At 44.9% G+C, this 23,845-nt stretch overlaps 1 protein-coding gene across 2 annotated transcripts in view; it reads left to right on the top strand.

Annotated features, from left to right (window-relative positions):
• Positions 1-23,845, top strand: part of Krt79 (keratin 79) — an 88,538-nt gene that overhangs the window by 58,729 nt on the left and 5,964 nt on the right. Inside the window, exon 1 of one of the 2 annotated variants that reach the window (XM_051189951.1) lies at positions 19,964-20,613. The exons of the other annotated variant lie outside the window; for it this stretch is intronic. Coding sequence (XP_051045908.1) covers positions 20,059-20,613 — 555 coding nt within the window. The 5' untranslated portion in view covers positions 19,964-20,058. Of the gene's footprint in view, positions 1-19,963; positions 20,614-23,845 lie in introns of those variants that run through there. 2 annotated transcript variants of the gene reach the window in all.

Here is a 23,845-nt window from a genome sequence, read left to right as displayed (position 1 = left end):
GCTTGGCATCAACAGGTGCATAGTGCAACTCTGCTTTCACTCAAGTTCCTTGGAGAAGGGGCTCAACTCCTGGCTCCTACATCTTTGGGTCTTCTCCTAGGCCCGGGTGGCCCAGCTACTACAAGTCTAGGATGATGGTGTTCCTGGAGAAGGCCCTGTGATGGGCCCCAGATTTGGATAACAATGCCTGCGCCTACGATTTCTTGAGCCTTCTAGTCTAGCCTAGTCCATTATGGCTGTCTACTTCTCACAGATCAAGCTTTCCAAATGGTTTTTATGAAGCTCTCCTCATACCTGGCAAATCTGTACCTTAATCTTCTGGGCTTCAGATCATTTGATGAAGACATGTTATACTTCCCTTTCTCAATAAATTGCATGGTGCTTCAGAAACTGGCATTTGCCTTTTATTCAAGGAACAGATCAGATCCAAGAGCAGAGCAAAAATTGGGTCTTCTAGGAGACTAGTAGTAGGTATAAAGGACGTCGAGTTGATAAGGTTTCATCCTTACTCACCTACTTGAGTTCTTGTGACAGGTATAGCCAGAAGCACTCATTGTACTAAAGTGAGGACTCTCTCTACCCTTAAGAAACTCATTCCTCCATCCCCCAGCCTCTGAGCAGGCACCATACTCCTGGCTTGCACACAGAGAAGACAGACTGCTCTTTTGCTCCATCCCTGCCACAGTGGACTCAGTAAATACTCTCTGTGAACAGAACTCCTGGGCCTCAAACAGTCAACACACAACACTCTTTTTACCCTGAACCGGTTCTGATCCAATACAAGATTAAACAAGAGAATGAACCTATGGTGGGCTGGGAGTGTAGTCAGGTGGTCTAACACTTCATTCTACTCACCTGTGCAGTGTGCTTATTTTGGAGTGCTCTCCAGGGTCCTGCACAGGGATTGGGGAACCCAGGGAAGGTCTGATGTTCAATTAAAGAAATACATGGAGATGAATTCATAGAACAAGAAGATGGAGTATGGTTAGACTCTCAGTAGGACAGACCTGAAAGCTGAGTCCCCAGTGAACTATTGTGAGGAGAGAGATAGTTGAAGGATGAAAGTTAAAGGGTGCCGGAAAACTGGGGGTAGAGGTGGGGAGGCTGAGAAGGCATGTTAGAAAAGAGCAGAATAGAAAAACATTGTCAGGGAGGGGCAAAGGGACAGACCAAACCCCATGAGACCACCTGGATGCTGCACTTGACATAGTTGAGGCTGACTATATGCCCATGGAGCAGCACCACAGGGGCTTCCAGAGTGAGGACTTTGTGTCCAAGGCTGACTAGAACTGGCCAGTGGGCGGTTTCTAAGCCTGGGCAGTCTGGCAATCCGCCCTGAGCTTTCTTGACCTTGTAGAATCTCTCAGGTGTACTTTCGGTAGGGTACAGGACAGCAGCTTTTCATCTGTGGCAGCAGGGAGGTACATGAGGTCTTTCTGTACTTGTGTGGCATGGTCAGAGGGAGAGAGGAGCTTTTCTGAAGTGGCACAGAAAACCCTATTAGTTATCTTCAACCCTTAGTGGAAACTGCCTCTTTATTTTCCATCCACTCTTCCTCTCCAACTCCCTTCAAATTTTCTCCATTATGAAAAGAACACATACTGCAAAATGCTTAAGACATCACCAAGTAGAAAGCAAACACCTTTTCTTACCACTCTACCATGGTGGCATTCTCCTACATTGATACTCATGTGCTGTGTGGCTAGATCCACTGAACCGAAACATTCCCTCCTGCAGGTTCATAGGATTCAAGCAGCTCATGGACTTAGGCAAAGGAAGCTAATAACTCAAAACTTTCTCCCTAAGTTAATAAATCAAGAAACTGTCCTAGGAGTGGAAACCTTTTCCAGTTTGAGCCATCTGCAAGTTGTGCAAGGAACTCTAGAGATATGGATTTAGACGTTGTCACCCAATAACCTTGACGACTCTACAAACTGGAGTTGAGTAGCACCATTTCTTTACATTGTTGTCAATCTGAGGTGAATAGATGCTTGTTCATGTGTCTTCAGGAAAACCCACAGAATAACCTACATGCACACACGTACCGATACATTTCACTGAGCAGAGGTTTATAATGTACACTGTTTTCTACCTGATTGTTTCTAGTCTATTGTGCCATTGAGAGGGTCAACAACTAGAGTGAATCCTATGGCATCCTCAGCATCGTGATAGGACTGAGGAAGGAGAGAATGCAATTTCTGTCTTTTTAGACTTTACTATTTAGCTTAGAAGAAATTTGCCAAACAACATCTACATACAACAGTGTAATTCTTATTACAATGTGGTGGTTTGAAAGAAAGTGGCCCCAGAGAAAGCAACACTATTAGGAGGTGTGGCTTTGCTGGAGGAAGTATGTCACTGGGGGGGCACTGAGGTCTTTTCTTTTTGCTCAAGCTTCTCTCAGTGTGACTGTCAGTCAACTTCCTGCTGCCTTCTAGTCAAGACGTAGCTAGCACCAAGTTTGCCTGCACACCACCATGCTTTCTGACTGGGTTTTCATAGTCACTGATGCTCACATAGAATTAGGTATGGTTTTTTTGTACAAGTCTGAGTCTCCCAGATTTCTGCTTTGGGATTTCTGCTTCTCCTTACCTACCTACCTATTCATCTATGTACACATGCACACAAATATACACTCCTGCTTTTTATGTTTTGTAATTAATTAATTAATTATGTGTATAGTGTTCCTCCAGCATGCATGCTTGCACACCAGAAGAGGGCACCAGATCTCATTACAGATGGTTGTGAGCCACCGTGTGGTTGCTGGGAATTGAACTCAGGACCTCTGGAAGAGCAGTCAGTTCTCTTAACCTTTAAGCCATCTCTCCAGCCCTACTTTTTATGTTTTTAATTACAAAACCCTAAAGAATCTTCACATGCAAACATTGGAGAATAAGGACAATGTTAACAAGAGGGTAAGTCATTTGATGGATGCCCTCAGATGACTTTCCTGTTGTAGTTCATAAGGATGTCACAGTTAGACAAGCTCTAATATATGCTGAGCACTTGGTGTGTGTTAAAAACCTTCGTTAAAAAAAAAACTGGGTTCTAATAGCAACTCTGTATGTCTTATTATTTTTATCTCGGTCTTATCACTAGAAACAAAGGAACATGTCATAAACTACTTCTTCAAGGTTGTAATTATGAAGAGGAGAGCCAGAACTTAATTCTGCCAATCTCTTTATGAAATGTCTCACTTAGTACAAAGGCATGGGAGATAAGAGGTTTTGTACATGATTCTTACATTGTGACTCATGATGTCAAATGGGTGTGCTAAGATCTTCTTGACTCTTCTAGTCTTTAAATTTTTAAAAAGAAATCACTTTTTATGTACTTAGGGACATACACATTTGTCACAGTAATATCACAGTTTGTGAGAGTCAGTTACCTCCTACCATGTGGGTTCTAACTTAGTTGTCATGCTGGGCTGCATGTGCCTTTAACTATGGGACCATCTCTCTGGCTTTCTCCTCTAGTCTTCCAATGTTTTGGATAAGTGTCTATTAGTGTAGCCATACTCTACAGGCACATGGCAATAGTAAATCTTTTTTTGTGAAGTAAATGGAATTTGTGTGGGACACAGCTCACGAGGAACATTCAGCTTGGTGGTGGAGTGTATGGGTTGCCTTATGTTCTTATTTCGCTCTTAAAGTGAAGTCCCAATGCACAATCCGAGCTTCATAGCTGACATAGTAGCCCCAGTGGTTTTGTTAGACCATCACTGTCCTGAACACTAAGATTTGGGGAGGAAGGAGGCTACCTCCAATCCACTATTGATTTCCTAGTCTCTGAGGCTGGGCTGCCTCCCCACTGTTCAAGGCAGGGTTGGGTATGCTTTTCTACAATGGTAATAATGATGCCATAGCTTCTCTATGTTTGCTCTTTAGTGGCCCAGGGTACCACAGAATTCTATAGCTATAGGTTTCCTTCAGCCTGTGGGGGTTGGACAGATGCCCCTTTGAGGAAGTGCTCCTGTTCTGTCCATGGTGCTGAAATGGGTCCTGTGCAAGCTCCCGTGTGCTTTCTTTTTCGTGTGTGTGTGTGTGTGTGTGTGTGTGTGTGTGTGAGAGAGAGAGAGAGAGAGAGAGAGAGAGAGAGAGTGTGAATGTGAGTGAATGAGTGAGAGAGAGCTCTCAGGAGTGCTTTTAAGTGTTTTTTTGTTTTTTAGAGATGGAGTTTCTCTGTATTGCTTTGGAGCCTGTCCTGGAACTAGCTCTATAGACCAGGCTGGCCCCAAACTCACAGAGATCCACCTGCCTCTGCTTCCTGAGTGCTGGGATCAAATGCATGCGCCACCAACGCCTGGTTCTCTTTCAGGAGTCTTATGTCTGATACTCCCAGAGCTTCCTCTAACTCAACTCCAATCCTTGCTTTAGCTACTTTCATTGTTGTGTCTGGTCTGGCAGATTTATTGTCTAAAATCAAATAAACATTTGACTAAAAGCACAACTCTTAAAAAGGCCTGAGAACTCATCTCACTTGTGTTTTCTACAAAGGCAAGACCTCAAATCATGTGTCTCTCAAAGTCATTAGGTCATTAAGGATGAGGCTTGCATGTCTTTGTGTTTTCTTCTCTGCCTTGGCTGCTGGAGAGTGTCTGTAACATGTACTTCCTCTTCTGACATGGATTATTTTTTATAGGGATGAGAGATGTGAAAAACCTGAAAAACTGATCTTCTCTTTAAGGATGTATTAGTGTTGAGTGACATTCCAAATGGTGAGCTCCCAGAGACAGCAGACCAGTTAATTGAAACCTTAAAAAAATACAATTATTTATTTACATATGTGAGTGCATGGGAGTTCACAGGGTACAAGTGGAAACCAGAGGTCAAATTTCAGGAGTAGGCTCTTTTCTTCTACTGTGTGGGTTCTGGGGATTGAACCCAGGTCATCTAGCTTTGTGACAAGCACATTTACCCTCTGAGCCATATTGCAGGCCTGAATAAGTGATTTTAAAATGTCAACAATATTATTCATTAATCTGATAATGAAATAGTGTCTTTCATACAGGGACATTTCAAGGGATAAATTAAATAATAAATATAAAAAATCACCTTATAAAACACCTTGTAAAATGAGAGGTGACCCGGGTATGGTGACACACCCCTTTAATCCCAGCACTCAGGAGTCAGAGACAGGCAGAGCTTTGTGAGTTTGAGTCTATCCTGGTCTATGTAGTGTGTTCCAGGATAGAAGGGCTACATAGCAAGACACTGTTAAATTCCCAATATATTTGTATGTCTTGCTCTTGGACGCAGTGTGAGATTTGACCACCATTATTTCCAGGGTTACTATTGTTAACTCGTTTCTGAATAATTAGCTAGAAACAACTTCAGAAACCATTAAGAGAAAGCTCCTTTTAGACACTTATGCTTCCTCTAAAATGCTTCCCACAGTGGCAGCCATTCTCCTGTGGTGGGGCTTCCTCATTTCCACACAGTTCTCATAAGTTCCATTCATGAATCTAAGTTCTTCCTCAGAGGTCTTTGGGAGGGACAACCTGAACCCCTTGTGTATGAGTCTGAAAATGTAAGGTTGGCTTTCTCTTCATAAATTTTATTTTCCAAGGTGTCACTGCTACTTCCTTTGCTTCAGGATGCCCTTTGAGCTCTTGAATGCGTTCCCACTCAAAAATCTTCTGGGTGCCCAAGCCCAGCCCTCTAGGTGAGGTCTGGCTAGCCCAGGAAAGGGGTGAGCACAGGCCTTCTCTTTGAGCACCCCCAGTCTGCCCCGGGCCTTTGGCAACCTCTCCCTGTACTGACTCACCCTGAGCTGGCACCGCTTTTCATGTCATTGCGGTACTATACATCTCATGCTGAGTTGTAGAGATGTTTTGTTGGCATGCGTGTGGAGGGCTTTTAATTAATCTCCATTAAGTCTTTCTTTGTGCTAAATCAAGCTTCAGAACACCAAAATGTTTTTGTGTTCTGCTCCAACCATAATCTAACTTGTTACCTGTATTAGGGTCTGGTCAGTGTATGTCCCTCTTCTTGCCAAACCCACCTTTGTCTCATCAGCCTCCATATCATGCTTTCCTAAATCTCATTAAAGTTTACTCTTTTGCCTTTCATAATCAACAGTGAGGGCATTAGACTCAGCAGCAATGTTAGGCTCCCTGCTGTCTTTAGATGTACAGCTGTGAAGTATGGAGGGTCTGTGGGGAGTGTGAATCCAGACATGATGGATAGCTTCCCAGACCTCACCCTTCACTGCTGTTTGTCTGGACATGTTGTCCGTATGTTTGTCAGATTAGATAAGTGAAGGGCTTTAAAAGCCTTGGATGCTCCAAGAATGTCAGGGTCTAAGTGCTGACATATAAACTCATAAAACTGATAAGACAATAAACTGTTTTTGGAAACTAAAATGTTCTCAAGTTGCATAGGATTAGCTGGATTCTGGGGGGTGGGGTCTCTGTGCCAAGAATGGTGCCTGCCATCCAAGGTCTACTGCACTGGCAGAGGGGTTATGAGATGTTTTCTTTGTCTTCTGGGAACAGTAGGAAATCAGTGTTCCAAGGCTGGGACAGGACAGTTCAAAGGTCAGGATGGTCATATAAGGCATCAGGTGAAGCTGGCCCTTTTCTGGTTCCTAGATGATGGAATGGTTTGGGGTGGAAGGGGAAAGAAGGATAATTTCAAGTTAGACTCCCTTCATGGTTCACAGGATGCAAGGATAACCAGAGGAAGCCATGGCAGTGCCCAACATAGACAGGGTGTTCACCTCAGGATGGGTAGTATTGAGTGGATGGAGGGGAGCTACAGTCATCCTAAGATCTGAATTGTGTGGTGTTCCCACAGACTGTGGTGCCTCCATAGAATCTGTAATGGTAGACACTCAAATGTGGCCAGAAAGAGCCAGGCGATGCACACAAGCCAACACTCAGAGAATGAAATAGTTTAAGGTACCCTCCTGAGGATTATGCAGGATGGGTATGTAGTCCAGTTGCCATGTCTGCTCAGTCCAAGCCAGTGTTCCAAGTCAGGATTCATTCTGTAGGCAGACTTCTGGGCAAGGACATGAAGTATCCCATGGATGTTCACCCAAGGACCTTCTCCATAGGCTGAGTCCCGAGTGGCTTGTCCACTAGCAGAGGAAACATCTAAATTGGAAGGCTGGCTTATTGGCTGTGGGTACTTAGACAATTTAATTACTCACTGAGCTTAGTTTTCCTCTTCTGAAAATGGAGCTACAAGCCCTCTCCTCTTCTGAGGGTTTATTAGAAGGGGGCTATAAGTATTACAGTATTATATTAGTCAGGGTTCTCTAGAGTAATAGAACTTATAGAATGACTATATATAGAAGGGGGTTTATTAGGATGGTTTTCAGGCTGTGGTCCAACTAATACAACAATGACAGCCTATGAATGGAAGGTCCATGAACCTAGTAGTTGTTCAGTTCATGAGGTTGAATGTCTCAGCTAATTGGTTTTCAGTAAATGTAGGGATCCCTAAGAAGTAGGCTTTAATGTCAGTGAAGGAATACTTGCTAGCAAAAGGGAGAGCAAGCTTCTTTCTCCCATGTCCTTTACATAGGCTGCCAGCAGAAGGTGTGGCCTGGATAACTGGTGGATCTTCTTACTTAAAAGATCCGATTAGAAGTGGATTTTCCTACTTCACATGATTTATTTAAGACAAAAAAAAAAAAAAAAAAAAAAAATCCCTTTCAGGTGTACCTGGCTACTTGGGTTTCAGATAATTTCAGATGTAATCAAGTTGACAACAAAGAACAGTCATCACCATAAGGTGCTGACTGCAGAGTGACACTCTAGGACTTGGTGCTGTTGTTGAATCTACCCCCCCCCCCCCCCCCCGTTAACATGGCGCTGCTGCTTTCTAGTTAACAAGGTACTCCTCAGAGAGTACAAGTTTACCAGTTCAAGTGTTCACAGCAGGACCAAAGGGGATCTGGCCTGTCCTGCCCAGTGCTGTCCACACACTGCTTCTGGCTTCCCGGATCTTGGTCTGGAAGTTACCACTGCCCACAGGGCCCTCTATTTCACTTCTTTCTGGGGACAGGCAGACAGTGTAGGGCCACCCTTCATGTTCTCTTTTTGAAGGCATGAGGCACACAAGCAACCCAGGGTACTGTTTAGATTTTCAAGTGCAGAAAACATCTTTCTGTGCTGCACTGTAGCCCCGAACCCCACCCCACCCCACCCCAGGTCCACCCTCCGTTCTGCTTCCCCAGACCTGCATACCCTCTGCATCAGGGGTGCTATGCTAGAAGTGACTCAAGGTCTCTTCAAAGCTGTAGTCCAAACTATTTGTAAGCAGCAGAGTCCTCTCATTAGGAGGTGGGCTCACTGGGGTGGGGAGGCAGTAGCCTCAAAAGGGACCATGCACTAGCGCTCCAATAGCATGCCAGTTTCCTACCTCCCATCTCATTTGAAATCTAAGGTCTAGCAGGTCTAAAGTGAACCCTTTGCTCAAGCCCTGGGAGGCTGAGAACTAATTTATGGCTGGCTTTGGTGGGATTTTTGGTGGTGTCTCTTGGCTGTCATGACTCCTTTCTCAGATCAGGAGGAAGAGTGCGGAAAGATTCAGAGCCCTGGTGGATGGGGGAAGACACTGAGGTTTTGAAGTGGGTAAAGAGATTGGGACCAATGAGGAAGAGCTTCCCGTGGAAGAACACCAATGGGGGAGTGTGAGAATTTGGGCGTTCTCTCTCCTCTCTTCACAGAGTTGATTCTAGGGAAGGAGACTGACCCTCATCCCTCCAGGTAGAGAAAGGAAAGGAGCCAAGTATCCAGGAATGAGGGGTGGATAAAGCAGAGGGAAGAGGATGGGGGGCATGGCTGGGGGTTTAGCTGGGTGGGACATGGCTGGGAGCATGGCTGGGGGTCACTGAGAGTTCTATCAGAAGGAAGAAAGGGAAGGGGTACTGACTGAGGTGTGTGGCCCAGGAGAGACTGCTCTTTCTGGAGAACACTAGGCTTTGCCTTTGGGACTAGATTCATCAAAGTCAGTCTTTTCTGTTGAAGGGAATGAAGTCAAATGTTAGAGATGTGACTGATGGGCATACTGTATGACAGTTTAAAGCAAATTTTCTCAAATACGATCTTATCGATGACTCTAGGAGGGAGTCATCATTATTAGATTTGATTGATGAGGAGCCTGGGTAATAGTGAATTTCCTATGAGCTGAAGGCTGGGATTGGGCCTTGGCTTCTGTGGCCTGGCCATTAGTCTGTCTATCTGCCTGGATTTGCCTCCTTGATTCCCTCCCACATGTTCTTGTTGGGAGATGTCATTCTGTATATATGTTTCTCATACTGGTTAATGAATAAAGCACTGTTGGCCAATAGGAAAGCAAGATAGGCGGGACTAGGCGACAAGGAGGAAAGAGGAAGTAGTGAGGAGGAGTCAAGATGGAGAGTCTGGAGAAAGCAGTACGGCAGCTGGCTGTCCGTTAAGAGGAGACCACGTGGAGATTAATAGAAATGGGTTAATACTTAAGACAGAGCTAGCCGATAAGAAACAAGTAACTGGCCAACAGCATTATATCTAATACAGAGTCTCGGTGTATTAATTGGGGTTGGCGCAGTGGCAGGACAAGACCAGTGGTGGGAGGAAAAACCATACTCCTTACATGTTCTCTTCCCGTGAGCATGAGCCCTGCAGAGTGCTGAGCTGTGACTTTTACTTCTCCTCAGCTGTTGCTCATTCTCACCTACCCCAGAGGGCCTCTTCTCATAACTCTCCCTCTACCACAAATCCAACTCTGCCCGTCCCACCCAGTCCCATCTAATTCTTAAGTGCCCTACTGACTTCTGTGCTTGGCTTTAAATTTGAAGTAGACAGTTTTTGAAAGTTGGAAGCATCCATATAACCAGTGGTGATATAACTAGTATGCTCAGGTGCAGATTTGGCAGAGGGGCAGGTACTATATTCTTGGAGGATCCTGTTCTTGGGAAAAGGTCAGCCAGAGGGCATTGCTGTGTGTCTTAGTCAATGTTCTATTGCTGTGAAGAGACACCACAATCATGATAGTTCTTATAAAGGAAACATTTATTTTGGCTTGCTTACATTCAGTGATTTGGTTCATTATTAGCATGATGGGAAGCATGGCAGCACTCAGGAAGACATTGTCCTGAAGAGATAGCTAAGAGTTTGACATCTGGATCTGAAGGCAACAGAAAGAGAGAGAGAGCGAGAGAGAGCGAGAGAGAGAGAGAGAGAGAGAGAGAGAGAGAGAGAGAGAGAGAGAGAGAGAGAGATTAGGCCTGGCTTGAGCTTTTGAACCCTCAAAGTCCATCTCCAGTGACATACTTCCTTCAACAAGGTCACACTTCCAAATCCAGCTCAAATAGAGCCACTCCCTAACGACCAAGCATTCAAATCTGTGAGCCAATGGGGGCATTCCCACTCAAACCTTCACACTCTGTTTATCCATTTTATTTTAGTGAGATGTGTGGGGGACTGTGAACACCATAGTGAAGTTGACATCTGCTATAGGACACTGGAAAATTCTGCTGTCTGATGATTAGTGAATTAGCAACTGCAGAGAGGGATCCCAGAAGCAGAGTATCAGGAAATCCCTGCATTCTTACCAACTTGTGTTGACCTTGGCTAATGCAGGCTTCAGTTACCTTTTCTGTAACTATCCATCTACATTGCACCAACCCTGCTATCCATGTAGGGTTAACAGTAAGCATCCAGGCATTGGAAATGCAGGCCTATGGGTGAGAAAGAGTGGCCTCTGCCATGTCTCTGGGAAAGTCAGGATTCCTGGTGGCTAGAGATGGTACCAGGTGGCATTTGGATGATTGCTTCTTCTTGGGCTTTGGGCATGCCTCCTGGAGCATCAGAATTTGGTACCATAGACAGATAGCATCTTCTTCAGGAGCAGAATTCCAGAAGCAACTCCAATCACAATGATGAGCTTTTTTTTTTTTTTTTTTTTTTTTTTTTTTTGAGAGTTGCATCAGCACCTTCTAGGGCTTCCTGGATGGGATACTCAGTGAGGAGAGATGGTGCTGAGAAGATGTGGAGGATTGGGAAGTGGCATGCTTACTGTCTAGTCCTCAGGGCTCAGGTGGGGCAGATGCCAACCTTTCTGTAATCTTCACAGTTCCCCTTGTTCTTCCATAATATGTGTTCTCTAGCCTAGCCTGCAGAACTTTCAGCTTAATCTCTCTGTGTGTGGTCTCATTCCCCTGCTTTGGAACTCCTGCGGTAGCCCTGGGGTATCACCTTCTTGCTCTTTCCTCTAGTGCCCAGGACCAGACAGACACAGTAACAGGGGATGAGGAATGTGTAGTAATGTAGCAAGGACTAAGAATTTAAATCTTGAACAAGGTAAGGTGGCTCACACCTGTAATCCCAGTATTTGAGAGGCTGAGGCAGGAATTGTTTCAGGACAGCCTGGGCTATCTTTCTGATCAGGAGGACAGATAAGTACAAATTGTAACAGGAAGTATAAATTGTAACAGAGAAGTACAAATTGTAACAGATAAGAGCAACAAAGAGGCTGAAAAGCTTTCTCTCCTAGTTCTGGCCCAATTAGCAATGGCTATGTTTTCTTTTCTTTTCTCTTCTATTCTTTCCTTTCCTTTCCTTTCCTTTCCTTTCCTTTCCTTTCCTTTCCTTTCCTTTCCTTTCCTTTCCTTTCCTTTCCTTTCCTTTCCTTTCCTTTCCTTTCCTTTCCTTTCCTTTCCTGTTCTTTTCACTATACATATAGTGAAACAGGGTTTCTCTGTGTAGCCTTGGCTGTCCTGGAACTCCCTCTGAATCCCAGGCTGGCCTGAAACTCACAGAGATCAACCTTCCTCTGCCTCCTGAGTGCTGGAGTTAAAGGCCCGTGCCACCACCACTTGGCTTCTTTCACAATTGTTGCCTCCTTTGTTTTTTGCTTCAGTAAATTGAATGAGAGAGAGACTGCAGATCCTGGCAGCCCTGAATTCTCCCCACTGTGTAGCTTTGGCTGGCTTAGAACTTGTTATGTAGATCAGGCTGGGCTTGAAGCATTGAGACCTACCTGCTTCTGCCTGCTGAGTGCTGGGATCACAGTTATGTTTATCAGTTTATCATACATTTTTTGGTGCTTTTTCCTTTCTTTCTTTTTTTCTTTTCTTTTTTTTTTTTTTTTTTTTTTTTTTTTTTTGAGACTATGTATCCTTCTCTCGCCTGGAACTTGCTATGTAATTTATACTGGCCTTGAACTCACAGAGATCTGCCTGACTCTGCCTTCAGAGTGCTGGGATTAAAGGTGTGTGCCACCATGCCTGGCCTATGATAACATTTTTAACTCCTGAAGTTTTCACTATATGTGAGAAAAAGTTCAGATTAGTGGCCCTTGATTTTTAAGTAATTCCAAATAATGTTTTACACAATCTATAAACCACAGATAACTTTAATCAAGTGAATTGTAGCTAAGTATTTACGAAAGAGTAACACAAATTCAAACATTTATTTTTGTAACGGAAAACTTATTGGGAATGTCATATGAACATATGTGATATGATGTGGGAGGAGCCTCATGACCCCCAGAAGTGTGAGATCTAAGAACATTAAGTGGATTGGTGACAAGCTGCCTCACACTTGTACCCTAGATGTTAGCATAGAGTCAAGGCAGAGCCTGTAGCATGGTCATGTGATCACGACACGTTCCTGAAATGCAATCTTGAACAGTTTGTCATTGTGTGATGATCACAGAATCTTTGTAAGCACACATGACATAGTCATTACACATAGAGACTTCTCATAGGGTTGTCATGAGCAAAACAGTGGGGGATTTGATCAGTCACAAGAGTGAGAGGTGCAGGTAGAGACTCTGTAAACCCAAGTTGTATGCTATTTCTGCCTGTGTCACAGTATACAGAACACAGTAGAATTTTTATTTTGAGACAAACTTATGTAGCTGATGATGACCCACCTTTACCTCTTGATACCTGTGCCTCCCAAGTGCTAAGAGTATAGATGTGTGCTACCACACTTGGCTAAGCACTCTTTTCAAAAGAAATAAACACACACAAAACTTTCGATAAAAACACATTATGGTAGGCCAGTAGCACAGCTCTTTGTTCTCAGTCAAGCTCTGCACATGCTACATAATGTGTGCTATGCCATTTCTTTCCATGCCTCTGCCAGGGCAGCAGCTTCATTTACACAGCATCATCACAGGAGTTGTGCATTGATTCAACACTGACATGACTGTTCTATCTCTAGATGGTAGGGTTTTTTTTTTTTTTTTTTTTTTTTTCTCCATTGTAATCCTCTGGGACCACTATTGACTCTGTGGTCCATGATTGTCTGAAACATTGTTATGTGGCACATGACTGATTTTGGACAGATCACAGGTTCAGTGCAGGGCTGGTTAGCCCCCATGGCAAAGGAGGGCCATACAGGTATGGCAACAGAAGAGCCATATGTCAAGGATCCGATGTGTGAGTACCTTCCTTGTAAAGACTCAGTCTCACCAGCATAAAGACTGACAAAGGAAGTTAGATAAACAGAAATAGAGGACACACCTTGGTAGAGCACAGAAACTCTCCACTGAGTAAACATACAACTACAAGGTAGCCCAGTCCTCACCAGGCTAATACCACGTGTAACTGCTAGCATTCAGGCATCTGTACTGGCCTGCCCTTGACAGGATACATCCTCAATTGCAGCCACTAAGAGCACCACCTGTGCACATTCACTATGGCCTCACTTACCTCCCATCTCTCTCTCTGTTCTTTCTCTCTCTTCTCTTCCAGTCTCTCTGATTCCTCCCCCTTTTCTCTTCTGCTGCTCCTGTCCCCAGAGGCCAGTCTTCCCTCTCCCCTCCCCACTTTTCTATTTCTTTTCCCCTAATAAAAACCCCTCCATGTGAGATCTGATGGAAATTTTCTCTCTTGTACCTCTTTTTAAATTACAACAGTAACTGCCTCCAACAGAGGGCATTCTAAGTCTGGAGGGAAAAGCTTGCCTGGGACAGTCCCTTATAGTGGGAGAGGAATGTGGGGACTGTCCTACCTACTTCAGCTTGCACTCAGAGGCACTATGGCCCCACCTGCACAAGGGTTCCTTTTCTCCATGCTCTTGCCAATGATTGCTAGCTTGGTTATCTTATCTTTTGATGGTTGCCATCCTAACAGGGGTGAGGCTTATCTCACTGTGCCTGTCATTTACATTTCTCTCATGATTGGTGGTATTGGCTCCTTGCCCACTGGTGGTGGGAATATAAGGTAGCCCAGCCTAGCCTTATGAAAAACAGGATGGAGGTTCAGAAAAAAATATTAAAAATAGAACTACCATACAGCTCAGAAATTCACTTCTGGGAATATTTAAAAAGGAGATGTTTCAGTATCTTGAGCTTATTTTGAAGATGTCCATAGACAAATGAACAGATAAAGAAAAAACTGGGGCCCGAGAGATGGCTTAGTGGTTAAGAGCTCTTGTTTTCTTCCAGAGACCTCAACTTCTATTCCAAGCATCCATGTGGGGCCACCTGTAAATCTACTCCAGGGTCTAAAGAAAATTTGAGCTAGCTACGGTGAGACATACTCATGATCCTAGCTCTTGGGAGATGAAGGAGGTGGGATCAGAAGACTAAGGTCATCTTCAGCTATGTAGAAGCTTTGAAGCCCATCTGGACTACATGACATCTTGTTTCAAAAAACTAAGAAGCAGCAACACCAAACAAAAACAAAGCAGGAAATGTGGCATATGTAATATGCAATGGAATGTTAATGAGGTGCACAGGAGAAAGAACCCTCATCTTCTGTAACAACAAGTGACAGACATATTACATGATCTCATGTATGTGAAAAATGGAAATATCTTATTCATAGAAATGTCAAGAGGGTGGTTGCTGGCAGCTGTGAGTGGGAGACACAGGGAGATGGTGGTGTAACGGCAGAGCCTTTACCTTAAGGAGGGAACAAGTACTCTAAAGGAGAGGAAGGAGAAAGCAAGGCCACCCTGGCCACATCCATCTTAGGTGGTGAATGCAGCTTGAGGCTGCGGTCTTTAATGTAAGGAGAGAGTTTTTTGGAAATAATGATGCTATAATTTGTTGTGAGAAGTTGGGTGGAAAACCCAGTGTAGTTGACAGAGGGTTGCTTTGAATAATAACTGTTAAAATGGCGATCTTGCTATTAGCCCTGCTATGTGATAAGAGTGTCTCATGAATTAACTGCTCCAACTTGCCCAGTCCCATGAGGTAGGCAGTGTGGAAATGGTAGTATGGAGAGATTAGTGGACAGTGAATGCGTAGAGGGAGTCAAATGAGGTGCAGTCAAGACTTAGATTCCAGCAACTGAGCTCTAAAAGCTAACTCCATGAAGCAGAAGGAACAATGGCAGGGTCTCTGGCTTCAGAGCCAGTCTGCCAGGGTGAGATCTGGGGTCAGAGCTACACACTTTGTAACTGGCTGCTTGATTGCCCCCAGTCCACACCTAAAGGTCATTAGTGAAATGTGGTTGCATGGCTTGGAATGTGGCTCAGTTGGTAGAGTACTTTCTTAGCATCCCTGAAGCCCTTAGTCTCATCTGTAGTACTTCATATGTCAGGCATGGTGATGCAAGCCTGTAATCACAGCTCTCAGGAGGTGGAGACAGCTATCAGGAGGTGGTTACACAGAGACTTTGAGGCCAGCCTGTGTTACAGCAAACTTTGTCCACTGCAGAAAAAAATGGGGGCTGGGGAGATGGCTCAGTGGGTAAAATGCTTATGTGAGCTTGAGGACTGTGTTCAGATCCCCAGCACCCACATAAAAATCAGAGAGTGTGAGGTGAGTCTGTAATCCTGGTGATGGATGTGTAGAGATGGTAACTTCCAGTGCTTGAGGTACTGAGACAGGCCGATCCAAGGAGAACCTGGTTAGACAATCCAGCAGAAGTGGCTCAGTGAGAGACTCTGTCTCAAAATATAAGATGAAGCATGATAGAAGAGGACACCTGAAACCAATCTCTGGCCTCTACCCATGCGTGCACCTTTTGCCACAAAGATGTGGCTATGGAGCTCAAATACCCTGTAAGAGCCCAATAAAGGGTCATATCATTTATGACATTGCTCCAAGAACCTGATTATTCTTTAAATGGAGGAAAGAACAATAGCTAATTCCTTATGTTTGCATATTGCTCTTTTTTTGGGAAAGGGACATATAAGCCTGGTACTTACTGAATATTTTCTATCCAGTTCCCACCCTATTACCAATGATCCCTAATCCTTGAGTGTGTCTTGACTCCCTCTTGATCCAACATATGGAAGTGTCCTCTGCCCAGACATCTGTAATTCAAGGCTAGGACCTTACTGGTTTTCTTGGAATTCAGTTTGGGTCCAGCCTACAACATTATTTTTCTTTAGGGCCACACATGTCCAGCTGCTCCCTGTACCTCAGGGACAAGAAGCAGTGCCATCTTTGGTGAAGGGTGTTTAAAAAGTCAGACCTCCAGTACATTGGATGGAAGAGCCTTGCTACATCTAGAACAAACATTGTCTCTGGACCTTTCTCATGGGAATCTGCAGAGATGTGCTGAGGCCTCATGGGGGCTTCGAGGGCTAAGAGCATCTAATAGGTTTGACAAGGTAGAAGGACACTGCTTGATCCTTCAATCCCAGGCTGGTCCTGGGATTCTAGTCAGAGAGGGTTCCAAAGATGAGGTGCTGTATGCTTTGGGGAGTTAGGTAATGGCTCAACAGCCACCCTAAACCAGAAGCCAGAATTTCCCAATAATGTGCTGTGTGCTAGATACCACCTTCCTCCTGGTCACATGATCTACCAAACTGTCTCCTGGTCACGGGACCTGCTAGATGGTGATAGCCCTCAGTGTGCCTGTTTCCCAGGCTTCAGGAGCAGAGGATGCCTGGGACTTCCTTGTTGGCCTCTCTTTTCTTTTGGGGTTGGGAGAAAGGCGCTGCAATGCCAACTGCACTACCAACCTTCTCTGTAACTTGAACCATGTCTCTCTCTCTCTGTACCCACGTCCTCCTGTGAAATGATGCCAGCCAACTGGTGACCTCTATTGCAAGTCCAGTTCTGATACTTGACCAGGGAGAAGTAACTTCTGCTGGGTGCAAACCAAGGCTGGAGCTTCTGCTCTGTCCAGCAGCTTCTCTCTCCTCATCTATGCCACCCCAGATTACAGGTCCCAAAGCTCCTATTGCAAGGCCAGCACAAGCCCCATATGTACCTGTACCATAGGTCTGGTGTTTGCCTTCTGGGTGGGGGCTGGTGAGTAAGATTCTTCCTCAGGCCTTTCTCTGCCACGCCCATGCTATATCTACCCCAGCCCCTGGGAGATGCTGGATGAGATGGGGAGCGTGTCTGTGGTGATGCTTCTGCGAGTTACACCAGCAGGTCCTCTCGAACCCTGCCCCCAGTTGCTGCTGAGACTGTGATTCTGGTGGCTGATAGCTGCTTGGGCCTCTCCCTCTTGGCAGCCTTGGGTTTCAGTATTTGGGAGTCAGGTGGGGACAAGCTGACTTCCCACTTGCCTTTTAAGGAGAACACTTGCTAATGGAAGGCAGAGAGTGATGGGAGGGGGAATCAGTAATCAGTAAATAGAACAGTCACAGACTCAGGACATGGCAAGGCTGGCCTAATGTGGGGCTCAAGCTCTTCCTTCTTCAAAATATCTATGTGTTAGTTTTTGCTTTCACTCAGAGTGACAGGAATCTGTCACTAGCCTTTGCGAGCAATATGATGGGCACATTTTAGGGAAGGGCTCTTGGGCCATGTTTGGTCCTAACATTAAGGAGCTTCCTATTTATTTAGTTGGGTGTGAAGTTGGAGGTGATGAGAGACAAACACAAGCAAGCAGCACAGACAAGCACTGCGGAGGACCAGAGGGTCCCTCACGGTCTTTAGTCTTAATGGAAGCTTCCTGAAGGTGTTAGGAGAAGGAGCCACACTCATCTGGCCAAGTGACAGCTGCTCTTTTGTTAGTGTCACCTATGCAGCTGATGTTGTCTCTCTGTTTCAGAGGTCTGAAACCCAGACTTGACGAGGCAAGTGTCCAAACCAAGGGGCTGGGAAGGGGCCAAGTCATGCTTTAAAGACAAGTTTAAAGATGCTCATCTCCAGGGTCCCTTCATCAATCACTGTTGCCATGCCCATTGTATCACTCCCATCTTCTTAACTGACCTCTTCCACTTTCTTCCCTCTTCCTCTGCTTCTGCCTCTGCTTAACTTTCTCATGTGTATGACTTTCTCATGTGTATGAATCTCTAGCATTTCACTTTCAACTCCTTCTCTGGCTTTATTGCCTTTTCTTTATCTTTGAGCAAGGGGTCCTGGCTTCATTGTCCTAGCTAAAGTTCCTAGAGGCTAGGGTTGGGAATAAGGGCTGTGTGCAGATAAAAAGGACCAGGATGGCCATGTGGTTTGACTTGTAAAGCACTGCCCCAGCTTAAGTTGGAAATCACAGACGATGTGGGATGTTTGTTGCTCATTGGGATGGAGCCATGGGAGGGAGAGAACAGCTACCACACACACTTGGAGGGTTTTGCTGTGCTTCATTTCATGGAGTCTGGAAAGAAAGTAGCATCCAAGGCTCTGGAGCAAGTGGCTTTTCTGAGATGACAGCAGCCAGGTGGAAGCAGGACCTGCAGCTGAGATTTGAGCTTTTGGCCATGTCTCATGCTCACTCTCTTTTCTCTCCACAGTGATGCCTGGAGATGACCCACTAAATGGTACCCACACTCAGAGCACTGTGGAGAGTGATAAGGCATGGACTCTGGCCAGCCGCAGGATGTCTCTCTCCAAAGCTGCTCCCAGCCACATCTCTTTTCTTTTTCAAGCCACCTTATCTCTCCTACCTTGATTAGGATTTTTGCCCCAAATTTGGGGTACTTGGGAGTTAGCCCCCAACTATTGCTTTTTTTCTTTTATTTATTGCATGAACAGATAGAATAAGGGCATTTAAAACCTTAGGAAAAGGTGTTCAACAACTTGCAAGAGAGTGATTCATGTTCCTTGTGACTTTTGAGCATCCAGGCCCTCTGTAACATTTATTATACTATGACTTTCCCGGTCCTATTATACTTTCTTCAGATTTCAAATAATTGTCTTCATGTGGAGAAATCATTACCCAATCTTTTTTTCTTCTGAAACTGGACATTTATTATTTCTCTTCATGTTTAAAACATTGATTAGTACATTTTGGATGCAATCCCCCAACTATTTGTATCCAGAAACAAAAACATACTCTATTAGATGATACAAATATACTCCATGAACTTCACAGTAGGCCCCCTATTGGGGACAGTCTTTCTCAGAGAATGCTCATGGTTCTTTCACTGCTATTCCCTTATAAGTATAGAATTTGAAAGTAACCCTTTAGGAACTTACTGTTATTATTGCTATTTTTTTTACTAGGAGGGCAATTTCATGCTGGTCAAATAAATTAATAATAATAATAATAATAAAATCCAAATTAAGGCTTAAAAAAACCTCTGTGGTCTTTACATGTCCCTTAAAGGATAACTACTTTTTGTTTTTTTGTTTTTTTTTTTTTTTTTGCAAAAATATTTTAAGTGTCAGTTTAGGATTATTAGAAGAGGATAGTTTGGGAGATGCTCACAAAATATTTTGTTCACACACACACACACACACACACACACACACAAAACAAAAACCACTTTTTAGCACAGGGACAGCCCTGTCATAGGGAGTGTCTCCACTCTCATCCCAGCTGTGGTCCCAAGGTCATCAGACACTCCACAGTTTTATTGCACATCTCCCAGGCACACCCCCAAACAAACAACTCAATGGTGCTTCTTAGGAAAAAGATCAATTTGAGATTTGAGGAGAAACTCTACAGGAGTTTCCAACACGGAGATCCAGAGAGATTGCTACCCTTCGCTCTCCCTCCGTAGTAAGAGATGAATGATAAATGATCAAGTTGGGGGAGTTTGTCCGCAGTGTAATTTCAGCAACACATAGGTGTGAGGTTTTTAAGCAGATGTTACTAGCAAATATTCCCCTCCCAGGCACCCAGCCCAGCAGGTGTGTGTGTATATATAGGGACCAAGCCAGATCTTTTCCAAGGGAGTCACAACTCCTTCCCTCCCTGCTCTCTGCTTCCTTCCAGCTGGGCCCTTGCTTCCCACCTCTGGTTGCTCTAGCAACCATGAGCCACAGGTTTAGTTCTCAGTCTGCATTTAGCTCAAGGAGCAGGAGGGCCTATAGCAGCAGGTCCTCTTCAGGCTTTGGCGGTGGGAGACAGGCTGTGGGGTCTGTGTCACGGGGGCATTGTGGTGGAGGTGGTTATGGAGGGGGGTTTAGCTCCAGGAGTCTCTATAGTCTGGGTGGTAGTAAAAGCATTTTTGGGAGCCTAGTGGGGAGAAGTGCCAGTGGTTTCTGCCCAGGTGGAGGAGCAGGAGGATTTGGAGGAGGAAGAAGCTTTGGAGGTGGTGGCTTTGGAGGTGGTGCCTTCGGAGGTGGTGGCTATGGTGGTGGCAGGTTTGGAGGTGGCTTTGGGGGTGCTGGATTTGGTGCTAGCAATTTTGGGTTTGGGGGCTTTGGTCCTTCTTATCCTTCTGGGGGTATCCATGAAGTGACTATTAACCAGAGCCTCCTGGAGCCCCTACACTTGGAGGTGGACCCTGAAATTCAGAGGGTGAAGACCCAGGAGCGTGAGCAGATCAAGACCCTCAACAACAAGTTTGCATCCTTCATCGACAAGGTGAGTATCTCAGGGCCAGATAGAGTCCTTGATCATCATCCAAATGGCCAAGAGGCTGTCACACTCTGTCATAGTACTGCTACTACTGTGCTGTTTCAGTTTGATGATGACAGTCACTTCCTCTTAAGTGTGTTCTGGGACTCCAACAAGTGTGAAAACTGTGACCGAAGTTTTCACAGAGATAGCATTTAATGTAGGCTTCTCAGGGATGTGTTGTTTTTATCTTTCCCTTTTAGTAGGAAAGCAGATAAGGGGGTGTGACAAACACAACAGATACACATGATAATAATCTCACTCTCAGTCATCATTACCCACATTCCATTTATCGTACTTAGTCACCCATTTACTCATTTAATCACCCGTCCCCAACATCCATTCTTCTACCCACCATCTGTACACACGTGTCTATCCATCCATCCACCTACCAACTCAACAACATCCATCCATCCATCCACTTATCCACCTATCCACACACATCCATTCATCCTTCAACTTACCCACATATACCATCCATTTATCTACTCATCCATACACATCTATCCATCCACTTATCCACTCAGGCACACACATCCATCCATTACCCATACATCTATTCACATCTATCCACCTCCATACATCCATCTATCCATCCATTCACTCATCTAGCTATATCTATCTACTTACCTACAGCCATGTATCTATGCATCAATCCAATATATTTACCCATCCACCCACCCTCATCCATCCATCCTTCCATCCATCCATACATATTCATCCATCTATATATCTATCCACCCACCCATTTATTATCCACAATAAGTATCATCTACACATAGTTCTACACACAGTCATTTGCATAACCAATTTACATCTGCACACATTCCCTGCTACACACTCAAATGTTTATCAGTCCACCCATTCACCTACCTATCAGTCTACCTACCCATTTGTACTACTCCCATTCAATTATTCAATTCACAACTATTTCATTAGGTTTAGTGTATGCCACCATACCCAGAAGCTATAGGGAGCCCCAAAATTGAATGGCAGAGAATTGTGACAGTTTATAGGAGACGTGTTAGTGTGCGTGGTACTCTTTGGGTCATGGTAGCCTGAAGGAGCCATGAGCTATGCCTGCTGGGTACTGAGAGTGTTTCACTAAGAGACCTCAGATCTTATCTGGGTCTTGAAGAAGAGCCAAACAGCTCTCAGACAGAGATCAGAATGCCCATGCAGCAAGGAGGCATGAAAAGCGTGAGCCCTTTAGGGACTGTCAAATGTCAACGTCTTTGGGAAAGTGACAGAAGGGAGGGTGGTGGTGATATAATAGTGGGGCAGGCAGCAACCGCAGCTGGGAAACTGTTGTGGGCTTCAAGTGAATGTCCTTGTGGCAGGTCTCCCAGAAACTAAGGTCAGTAACGCATAACGAAACATTCTGAGTTGTTCTTATGTTGTCTGGGGCTAACAGGGCCACCGTGACACCCTTTAACCCAATTCATGCCTCATGTTCAGCTCTCATAGGAGAGGTTGGCAGACAGTAAGAGTCTTCCTTTTGGCACTTGCTGAGAGAGGCACAATGGTCACTGTGTACTATCAGGGCAAGTGTTGGAGATGGAGCAGTGTGTGAGCAGGAGAAGGGCATGGAGGGAAGGTCATGGCAGCCCCAGGGAGTTCAACAGAACCATGTGCTTGTGGCTACTTCTGATCACTCTGGGTGAGGAACACTTTTGGACATCAATGTGCTGGAGAACAGGCAGAGATGGGAAGGTTTTCCTGGAGCAAGGATTTCATGGTGAAAGAGATGCTACCAGGAGGCCAAGGTTGGCTAAGGGTGGAGCAGGGAAAACTGACAACAACAAAGTACCACAGACTTCTGGAAATTAATCTGGGATTCTCACTGGATCAAGGCTTCTGCCATCAGCAGAGGCCCATTTCATTTTAAAGCAGGGTACCAAGGGACAGGAGATAGTGGCTTCCTGCCCTCCCTTTGGAGTGGGCTATGATGGTTATCAGCCTCAGGGCCTCCAGTCAGGAAGAAAGCAAGAATTTGTTACTGTAATTTCTCAGCCTGGTTTCTGATTTCCTGTTAGTGCAGCCTGACCTATTTTCAATAGCACAGCAGAGCCATTCCTTGAAAGGACAGCGCTCTCTCCTTCATAACTTCCGCCACTGACACCTTGTCTTATTTGGAATGAAAGCCACCATCTGAGAAGGTCCATCCCCACTAAGCCACTGTCAGCGAACATACAGCTGCAATGGTGTGTAGAACTGATGTTTCCCCCACTCCCTGGGAGTGCCACCACAGAATAAAAATAGATAGCAGCAAGAATTCCTCATGGGGGTGTTACAAGCTGTGCCGACATGTCTGCTCTGGGAGCTGGTTGCCCAATCCCTTGCTGTGATACAGCCAGCCAAGGTAAGCCTGAGAGACAGCCCTCTCTGCACACATCCTTCTGATTAGAGTCAGAATCCACAGGGGCTTGGCAAGGTCTGGACCCTTAGACATGTGGAGTCTCAGGGACCCGAGGATTCTGGTGGCTTATAGTACTTCATCACAGCATAGTGTCTGCAAAGTGCTCTTCTGAGCCCACAAAGCAGTGGTTTCCCCACACCCTTTCCCAGCTCCTGGAGGAGGGAGCTGGGCTTGGAGATCTCGTTCCCTCTCTCTTAATGTGCATATACATATGTATGTATATGAATGGAGGTGTTTCTAAACATATTTCTATAGGAATGTGTGTGTGAATGTGTGCATGTGAATGTGAGTATATGTGAGTTTGCCTGTGCATGAGAGTGTGAGTATTTGTGTGGGTATATGATGCACATATTTATATGTGCATATGAATGTGTGGGAATGTGTATGTGTGTGCATACATGCGCATAGTCCCTGAGGGAAGCACATAGTTGGCACAGCCATCTCTATCATTGCATGGGAGAGGAAGTTCCACCGTGGGCCACCAGCAGGGGAACAGTGAAAGCTGGATTTTTGTGATATGAAGGACAATCCATGTACTTGATCTATTCAATCTTTGTTCCCGCAGTTTGAGGGGAAAAAGTGATGAAAAACCAAACCAAAACAAAACCCCAGGGCCATGTCCATGCTCTATTTCCTGGAAATGGTAATCTAGGCATTTTCCCAAATATCTGTCAGCCCAAAGTTCTTACTTGGGGCATTTAAATACATTTCAGGATTTTAAAAAGTGAAAGCACTTTATTTAAAAATTCTGACTGAGTTATAACAGCATTTAAATGAGGC

The sequence above is a fragment of the Phodopus roborovskii genome, unplaced genomic scaffold (genome assembly GCF_943737965.1).
Source record: "Phodopus roborovskii unplaced genomic scaffold, PHOROB, whole genome shotgun sequence".
Lineage (NCBI taxonomy): Eukaryota > Metazoa > Chordata > Mammalia > Rodentia > Cricetidae > Phodopus > Phodopus roborovskii.
Note: the sequence above shows the minus strand (reverse complement) of the source record. Positions and strands in the feature narration are given on the sequence as shown.